Source organism: Sodiomyces alcalophilus, assembly GCF_042370955.1.
Source record: "Sodiomyces alcalophilus JCM 7366 unplaced genomic scaffold ACRALscaffold_11, whole genome shotgun sequence".
Taxonomy (NCBI): Eukaryota; Fungi; Ascomycota; class Sordariomycetes; order Glomerellales; family Plectosphaerellaceae; genus Sodiomyces; species Sodiomyces alcalophilus.
This window is the reverse complement of record NW_027263542.1, coordinates 319,056-327,903: the sequence shown is the minus strand read 5'-3', so window position 1 is coordinate 327,903 and position 8,848 is coordinate 319,056. Positions and strand designations below refer to the sequence as shown.

Below are 8,848 nucleotides of genomic sequence, written 5' to 3'. Positions count from 1 at the left end.
TATCCTCATATCACAACCATGCTGACCCCGTTTCTGCAGAATCAATTGAACGCGACGAGTTGCACTAGTTAGCGAAAACACAACCTCGCCTGCCCGTCGCCAACATCATGGGCAAGCAAGTCTCCCTGGGTACGCGCTTGCGCTACCCCATTACCATCACCAAGCTCCTCAAATCCCCCGGCGAACCCATCCAAAGACAAGAGAGCGTCCTTGAATATTCGTTCAAATGGATGAAGGAGGTGGGCGATCACGTCTCTGGCTCCACCTGGCAGGAGGAACAGACCACCGTCGCCACCTGGGATAGCCCCGTCGACGGCACCCTAAAGTCCTGGCACCTGCGCGAGGGCGACCCCGTCCACCGCGACATGCCCTGCATGGTGGTCGAGGAAGCCTGCAGCCACGAGATCCAGTTCCACGGGCTCTGCGCCGTCTGCGGTAAGGACATGACCGAGGTCTCGTGGGCCTCCGACAGCCTCGACACCCACCGCGCCACCATCAACATGACCCACGACCAGACCGGCCTCATGGTCAGCAGCGACCTCGCCACCCGCGCCGAGCACGACGCCCAGCGCCGTCTCCTCCGCCAGCGGAAGCTCAGCCTCGTCGTCGACCTCGACCAGACCATCATCCACGCCTGCATCGAACCCACCGTCGGCGAGTGGATGGAGGACCCTTCCAACCCCAACTACGACGCCGTCAAGGACGTCAGGCGCTTCCAGCTCAACGACGACGGTGCCCCCGGTGCCATCACCTCGGGCTGCTGGTACTACATCAAGATGCGGCCGGGCCTCGCCGAGTTCCTCGAAAAGGTCGCCGAGCTGTACGAGCTCCACGTCTACACCATGGGCACCCGCGCCTACGCCCTCAACATTGCCAAGATTGTCGACCCCGACCAGAAGCTCTTTGGTAATCGTGTCATCAGCCGCGACGAGAACGGCAGCATCATTGCCAAGAGCCTCCAACGCCTCTTCCCCGTCAGCACCAACATGGTCGTCATCATCGACGACCGCGCCGACGTCTGGCCTCGCAACCGGCCCAACCTCATCAAGGTCGTCCCCTACGATTTCTTCAAGGGCATCGGTGACATCAACTCGAGTTTCTTGCCGAAGCGCAGCGACCTTTTGCCGGCGCCCATCGCACCCGCTCCTGCTCCTACTACTGCCAATACTTCCCTCAATACGACTGTCAATGGCAATGCCAATACTGACGTTCGTGCCAACGGCAATCCCAATGCTAACACCAATGGCAATGCCGACGTCAACACCAACGGTAATGCCGAGACGCCGCCTATAGCCTCACCTAACCCTGCTGCCGCGGCACCCGTGCCCCCTGCCCCTCAGCCGCCGACGGCCGGCACCAGACCCTCCGCCATCGATGACCTCGTCAGCATGAGCTGCGGCGACGACAAACAGCTGCAGATAGAGCAGACAAAAGAGCAAGAGCGGTCGTTGGAACACCAGATCAAGGACCGGCCGCTGCTCCACCTCCAAGAAGCCCTGGACAAGGAAAGCGAATCCACCGACTCGGATGACGGCGACCACCATCCTCACCACCGCTCTCGGGTGCTCCGCGACGATGATGAGGAGCTCTTCCACCTCCAGCGACACCTGACGCAGATCCACACCGAGTTTTACGAAATGTACGACGCGAAGCGCGCCGCCCGCCGCGATTCGCCGCCCAAGCAAGCACCCTCGCACGACAGCAAGCATCGCAAAAAGTCGGTCGACGACGGCGTCGACTTGTCCATGGTGCCCGACGTTGGTGAGGTGCTCGACGACCTCAAGTCCAAGGTTCTCCAGGACACCGTCATTGTCATGTCAGGCATCGTGCCCCTGGGCATCGACGTGATGCATTCCGAGATTGGACTGCAGGCCATGAGCTTCGGCGCCGAGATCCAGTCCAGGGTAACCAAAAACGTCACCCACGTCGTCGTCGCGCCCTCCCGCACGGGCACCCAGAAAGTCCGACAGGCCTTGCGCATCCCGAGCATCAAGATTGTCAACCAGAACTGGCTCACCGACAGTCTGAGCCAGTGGAAGCACCTGGACGAGATACCGTACCTCGTTCACGTGCCGACCCACGATAGGAGACGCAACGGTGAGACGGCCGGGAACCGGGACCAGAGCACGGCGGAGAGCGACGCGAACCGCGCTGCGTCGGCAACGACGGGCGATCCAGGCGCGCTGCCCCCCGCCGAGCAGCACGTGTTCGACGACGACGAAGACGACGTCGAAGGCGAAGATGAAGGAAACGACGATGGCGACGATGACGATGATTTCGCCCCGGATTTCAGCGCCGGAAGCCCGATTGATAACCTCAAGTCCTTTGACTGGGGTGGCATCGACGACGAGATGCGGGAGTTTCTCGGCAGCGACGTCGACGACTCGGAGGATAGTGATGGCGACGGCGGTTCATCCCGCGGCACGGCCGACGAGTCTGAGGACGGCACCTCGGATGAAGACGGCTCCCAAAAGTCCGGGTCCGGCGCAACCAAACGGAAAACCGCGCACCACGACGGAGACGAAGACTCGGAAGGTGACGGTAGTGTCCTCGCCAAAAGGCAACGCGTGGCTAAGGACCGCGGCGCGTCCCGGCTCAGCTCGGTGCAGGTGCCCCAAGCGGGCGAGTCGACCAGCAGCAGCCTCCCTACGCCGCAAGTAACGGGCGACGAAGACGAGGCGGCGGCGCAGAAGAACGGCGAGAGCCACAAGCACGCAGTATACGACGAGGACGAGGACGACTTTGGCGCCGATCTCGAAGCCGAACTCGAGAAGGAGCTTGAGGCCGCGGCTGGGGGCTAGAAGCCTCGCGTCACAGGCGACTGTTACCATCTCCGACATGGCCGTGGCCGTGGCCGCAACGCTGACCGCGGCGTCGAGATGGCCGTCTCGAAGGCCGGCGGGGCCTACGGTCGAGACTGGGCCGAGTGGGACGCCGACGCCGAACTGGTGGCCGCCCTCGAGGCCGAGCTCGAGAAGGAGCTCACCATGAGCCCAGGCTAGAAGCCACATTCTGTTCGCCGGATATACCGACCTGGCGCCTACGTCGAGGTGTAGGGTGGCCACCGTTTGCATGTCACCTCTTGTCTTCATCCTAAGCTGACGGGGACAAAATTCGACGTGAGAGGATATCATGTGTTGCTTACCTGTGGACGTTTGTTCTACCAACTGAACCGTCCAGCTTGCAACTTTGCCCGGTCGGCTCTGGATTCTACTCGGTTTTTTTTTACCATCTTTATTCGCTCCTCGTTTATTTTCTTGTTCTCGGTATACCCAGCTCGTCCGAGGTGCAAATGCAGAGGTAAAGGGTACAGGCGAAGGAAAGGAGGCAAGGCAGGGCAAGGCATTGGAATTGCATGGCGTGGGCGTTTTGACGCAATGTCTCCTCTCTTGATTCTCTGCTCTGAAGGAACAAAAGGGCTCTGGGTTTTGAGGGTTATTATTGCCACTATTAATGTTTTCTTTCACTGCACTGCACGGGGGATAGGCGATGATGGGTGGTATGCTTCAAGGCGTGGCGTAGAACGTGTTGCGTAGAGGTATATGATAATGGTTAGGCAGTTGAATACATGCTAGGCTTCAAGCTCGCGCGCTTTGGTTATTTTTGGTGTATGAGACGGTGCGTGCCGTGTAGTTGTAACAAAGAACGGGTCGTGCAAAGGTGGTTATGGTGAAGATCACAGCACGTGAGATATCCAAGAACAGGATAAACCTAGTTTCCTTCAGATGACCATATATAATATCTTGAGTTGATTTCCTATATTACTTTCCCTGTCCACCATAGAGACTGGTTTGGTGATGTTGTGTCGGTGACCTCGGTCAGCTCGGTCAGCAGGAGGTGAGAGAAAAGGCGGGTCTGAGTACGTAATAAAGTTGACCAATGAAATAAGTCCAATTGAAGACCGACTTATTGAGCTGTATTATGTAATCGTGCCATATTCTTCCGAGGCTGGAGGGAATCAATTGAATCAATCACCGCATTCGAATTTACCACTTCCTTGACAACGACCTCTCCAAGTCACCGAACCACGACCCGTTGCGTCGTCATTCCTTTCGTCAGCATTCAATCCCAGACGAGACGACCTAGGCCTTGCACTGAATTAATCGCCCAATTGAGCGACGCGAGACGAGACGAGACCAGCCGGACGAGACGACACGATAGCCGAACAAGAGGGCTACGACGACCCGTTGCGATCGTGACGGGTTTGGAACATAGCGAGAGACACCGAGTCATCTAGAAGCGACACGCATTCGCAACCATGCCTCAGGATCTGCCCCCCGCAGGAGGCTACCAGGCCGTCCAGTACAAGGTGGGTTGCTTGGCCTTTCCATTTGCCGGTGTTTGGTTCTCGTTTGGTGGATCGATTGGATTCCATGCAGTTGCAATATGGGGAGATGGGCGTGGCGAGCACAATAAGGTGCCGCCGGTACGAGAATGGAAGATTGGTGGATGGATAACTGAGTGACGGGCGGTCGAAGGTTCGAAGACTCGATCCATGATTCGAGTCTCGCGTTCTTCGTTTCGCTACAGACGAAGACAGGGCCGAAGATGACTTCCCAGCTTCGTCCCTCTTCTGTGGAGGCATGGATACCATGAACTCTACAAAGTCCACGACATGCAGTCACCGGAGGGAAAGGGGGAACGAGGCGATCAGATTCACAGAACCAGCCACAAACATAAGCTAACCACGACAACAGCGCAACATTCCCGCGCGCGGCTTCCGCCCCGGCTTCCTCCTCCTCGGCATGGGCGCCGTCATGGGCTACGGATGGTACAAGCTCATCAAGGGTATCCGGGAGGCCAAGTACGTCACATCCCCATACCCTATGTCCCTCTCGCCCCTCGCAAAAAGGAAATCTCAGCTAACTGTTCTCTTCCCCAGCGAACTGGCCCGCGAGAAGATGTGGGCGCGTATCCACCTCATCCCCCTCCTCCAGGCCGAGGAGGACCGCGACCAGGTGCGTCGGTGGTATGCGGACCAGGCACGCGAGAAGGAGCTGCTTGGTGAGAATACCCGCGTTTACCACTCGGATCGGTTTGTCCGGCCTACTTTTGCCGTCACGCCTGCGAACACTACCAAATAAATATGCCGGGGAGGAAGGGAGAAGAGTTTTAGTTGATGGGGCTGTAGGATGTTGTATATATCGTTTAGATGAGGGGAATGGGAATCTTGTCCTATCATTGTCTTTTCTCCTTCTTTTTTCTTTGCTTTCGTGCTGACATGGGACATGCATATCCCATCGACTCGTACTCAGAATCAGGCTAATAACACCCAGCTCTGATCTCAGGGAACGATGGAATCATTGGTATCAAACTGGGAAGCTTCCCGCTGTAGTAACTCTCTTTGCTAAATTCTCATGACCGTAATCGTAAAAATTGACACCATTATTCCACTGTTTGCTCTAGAAAAAGAAAAGGAGAGAAAAGACACGCCCGCTTCTCTGTTGCTAACATTGTTCTCATGAAAAACAAGAGTGCTCTACTGCTTAACAAACTCATGAACCTCCTTGTACAAACAGATACAGGTACCTCTTGTTCCGATACCCACGATGGCTTCAGTGATCTACTTTCATGCTCCCAGCTTGAATATCTGGTGGTACTCGTAGCAATTGTTTAGATCCTGGCCACAATGCGGGTAAGACTGACTCGAGGGGAAGAGAAGCCTGCTTCTCAATTCCCAACGTCAACGAGCAAAACGCCTTGCCATCGGCTCTTCGTCAAGATATGAGACAGCGCCATATGTCCGACTTTGAATTATTTCAACGCTGGAAACGGTCCGACGACAGAGCGATAGACCATAGATCGTTTGGTCGACAATCTGCTCTCGCTTTGAGCCACGCTGCCGAAGGTCCCGAGCCTGCTTTTTTAATGGTAATTCCCTCCCGGTAGAACGTAGCCGGTGAGCCCGGTTCGGGGACCATTTCGTCGAGAGTTTGCTCCGCTTCCAGCTCGGTATCGTAACGAGGAAGAGCTTGGCGAATGTACTCGGGCCAATCTTCGCCCGGGAAGGCGTCGTAGTGTGCCTTGGTGAACTCCCAGTACTCCGGGTACCATCCCGAAAAGCCCCAGTCGATGATTGCGGCGACGCGTCCGTTCCTTACAATGATGTTTCTTGCGACCAGATCCGCATGCGTGAAACACGTTCGGTAGGAGCTGGTATGCACCTTGACCACTTGTTCGCCAAGATACGGCCCGACATGCTCCATAGGTATGTCCTGTCGTAGCAACGCGTGGAAGTCGTGGTGGTTGAAGGGGCCAAAAACACGATAACCGACCCGAGCGTCATAAACGGGGTTTTGAAGAGCCGAGCCGACTAGATCCTCCGCTGGCGGTGGGAGTGCGCGGAGGATGGAAACATACGCCTTGATGTCGGCGAAAATAGTCTTCTTCTGGTCCGGCGTCAGGTGGCCGTGCCGCCAAGCGGTATCCAGGTCGAGACCCGGAATATACTCCATCTCAATATATATGTGCTTCTCCCGAGTCGTATGGACCGCGTAAACCTTGGGCAACGGAATGGTTGTATGCTTGGCAACGTATTGCATGGCCTCCACTTCGCCAGGATTGCACGGTCCCTTGATGATGCGATGCCAGCTGACTCTCACCGTCGCGTTGGAATCCAGTGGCCGGAAGAGTTTCCCGCCCAGCCAGAGCCGGAACTTGAGTGGGAACAGCGAACCAATGGATTGACCCATTGGTTCTGAATGAGCTTCGGAACGAGTTGGGAGCACGAAAAGCGGGAGATTGTTTGCGGGCTGCGGGAGAAGTATGCTGGCGCAACGTGGTAGACGACGTGGGAAGAGCTGGTGAGGAGTTGCGAGTTGGGCGAGGAAGACGGTCGGTCGTCGTCGCAAGCGCGTCGCGAAGGACAAAGAGGAACGAGGTGATCGCAAGGTCGGTAGATCACGAGTTGGAGCTCAAGTCGCTTATGTAAACGCACCTCGATAAATTACTAAGCCTAACCTGTGCTGGTGTAGGCAACATAACGTCATACCTGCGTACCGGTTGGTTGGGCCTGTTACAGCACGTGTGACAGTGGCTCTTGACCAACCAGAACAACCCTACCCCGCACGAACGGACGCCTATAACCGCGCGGCTCCACTTCTATCGGATCACGCACTCATCGTGTATTCGTAGGTCGTCTCCCGACACAATCGGAGCAGATGGAATGGCCATGGTGTGCCCTGGTGTTTTCCCCGTTACACTGACCTTGGAAACTGGCATTGAAGCTTTACCTGGCCCAACAAAGTCGCACAGACCCAGGCTACGTGGATCCCTATTCGTGCCACGTTGAGCACGACATCAGACGTCGGACGTGTAAGTACACTGTACGGTACGGAATGAATACAAGACACAATTTACAATTTCTCGTAATATAGTTTCTGACCTCCCACTGTAGGTATTGGTCATGTTGGTTCATCCATCCGTTCGGTTCGACGGGGCAGGTATATCGGTGCCAGCGGGGACCCGAGCGCTTATGTACAGAATGGCCGGGGCGCTTATGGAGTGTGTTTGTGTCTGCGTCCTATTTGAGACGCAGATCAACGGTCAGATGAATGTATATAAGGCAGCTTCCCCACCCAGGAGACACAGTCTATCACTTACCCTGGACACATCGAATTAACCCGCTTCTTGAATAGGCCAGGAGAAGACGGCGCGTCGCCCCACGACACACTCACTGATAAAGACAATTTTTCAACTGGTATGTATTTCATCATCTAGACCCGACAAACGCCGCACTCTCGCTCATCATGGTCGGCTTCACGATCATGTCATAGTCTCCCTTGCCATGTCCTCAAGCGCCGAGACCGGGACGCCAATGCAAATTGCCGTCGCTTTGTACCGTCGGGATCCCATTTCAGGGGACCCGCGCAAACGAAAAATTTACCAGCACGAGTCCTACCACTGGGGGGTTCTGATCATACAAGGAAAAGTTTATGACGCCTATGATGCGACGGATAGAAACAACCTTGACCCCGTCACGTGGACGCAGGAAAACCCGACTCTAGGGTGGTGGTTCAAGGCCAACCGAGGCATCGACCCTGATAAAAGTAGAAAATACCTGGGGAACGTCATTATCGGAACTGTCCCGTCCGACAAGTCGAGGGACGATGTCCATGCGTTCCTTAAGCAGGTTCCACTGCCAATACGTCACCAGAACCCGCAGCAGAGCTGTGTGACATGGGTCGCGAATGCTATCCGTGCCTTCCGCGAGGCGCAATGGCTAGATGACATGAATGTCGAGGAATTCCTGGACTGGACACTCGATTACGCCGATCGAAGGTTGGCGAATGCGCACGAAACCCCGAGAGTTGTGTATTATGAAAAGAAGTGAAACAGAGGGGAGGGGGCGGAGTAGAGACCGAGGTCATGTGCTGTCGCATGTCAAGTCGTTAGAACCATGTCTCGTCGCCGCCGCGGCCCGGCTCTGAATAGTAACAAGAATTCATGTCCCTCGGGCAAGTCGCCCTGGCCACCCACCCCCTTCCTCCTCGACAAAGAAGTCGGTGTCGGCCCCGGATAGGAGCCCTGCCGTATCTTCTCCGGCCTGGTAGAGGCTTCCACGTACAGTGAGTCGACACAAATGCCGAGCAAATATACTTACCTACACCTGCTTATTAGCGTGGAGCTGTAGTACCTTGCTCGACAGTTTTGTCTCGTCACTGTATAGGTACAGGGGAAGAGTCGCTAAGCTTTTTAGTGGCCTGGGCGCTTAGCTAAGCACGTCCCGTACTCCACCGCGTCTTAAATAGGTACATAGGTACATGGCGACGCGTCAAGGAGAAAAAGGGGGAAAAAAGAAAAAAAAGAAAAAGAAAAAAAAAAAAACATAAAAGATATATAATACCGG

General features: G+C 55.7%; 4 protein-coding genes across 4 annotated transcripts; 3 read left to right on the top strand and 1 right to left on the bottom strand.

The window, feature by feature from the left end:
- Nucleotides 1–107: 107 nt before the first annotated feature.
- Nucleotides 108–2,801, top strand: ACRALDRAFT_2114708 (uncharacterized protein; the record flags this gene model as incomplete). The annotated part of the gene is made up of 3 exons (XM_071023697.1): nt 108–1,184; nt 1,341–2,097; nt 2,248–2,801. The coding sequence occupies 3 exons, from the start codon at nt 108–110 to the stop codon at nt 2,799–2,801; spliced, it is 2,388 nt and encodes a 795-aa protein (XP_070870888.1).
- A 1,457-nt stretch (nt 2,802–4,258) lies between these two features.
- ACRALDRAFT_2045099 (uncharacterized protein) lies at nt 4,259–5,084 on the top strand (the record flags this gene model as incomplete). Its single annotated transcript, XM_071021496.1, has 3 exons — nt 4,259–4,309; nt 4,698–4,804; nt 4,883–5,084. 3 exons carry the CDS (start codon nt 4,259–4,261, stop codon nt 5,082–5,084), a joined length of 360 nt encoding a protein of 119 aa, XP_070870887.1.
- A 64-nt stretch (nt 5,085–5,148) lies between these two features.
- On the bottom strand, nt 5,149–7,407 carry ACRALDRAFT_213793 (uncharacterized protein; the record flags this gene model as incomplete). Its single annotated transcript, XM_071024138.1, has 12 exons — nt 5,149–5,175; nt 5,229–5,244; nt 5,273–5,347; nt 5,432–5,447; nt 5,496–5,506; nt 5,549–5,590; nt 5,629–5,710; nt 5,765–6,913; nt 6,980–7,038; nt 7,118–7,206; nt 7,287–7,323; nt 7,385–7,407. The coding sequence occupies 12 exons, from the start codon at nt 7,405–7,407 to the stop codon at nt 5,149–5,151; spliced, it is 1,626 nt and encodes a 541-aa protein (XP_070870886.1).
- On the top strand, nt 7,161–8,614 carry ACRALDRAFT_1078301 (uncharacterized protein). Its single transcript, XM_071018759.1, has 2 exons — nt 7,161–7,699; nt 7,776–8,614. The coding sequence occupies exon 2, from the start codon at nt 7,787–7,789 to the stop codon at nt 8,330–8,332; it is 546 nt and encodes a 181-aa protein (XP_070870885.1). The 5' UTR covers nt 7,161–7,699; nt 7,776–7,786; the 3' UTR covers nt 8,333–8,614.
- Nucleotides 8,615–8,848: the final 234 nt, after the last annotated feature.

What these genes read in the sequence shown, in the direction of transcription:
- ACRALDRAFT_1078301 (XM_071018759.1), top strand. Translation starts at nt 7,787, where the DNA reads ATGTCCTCAAGCGCCGAGACCGGGACGCCAATGCAAATTGCCGTCGCT.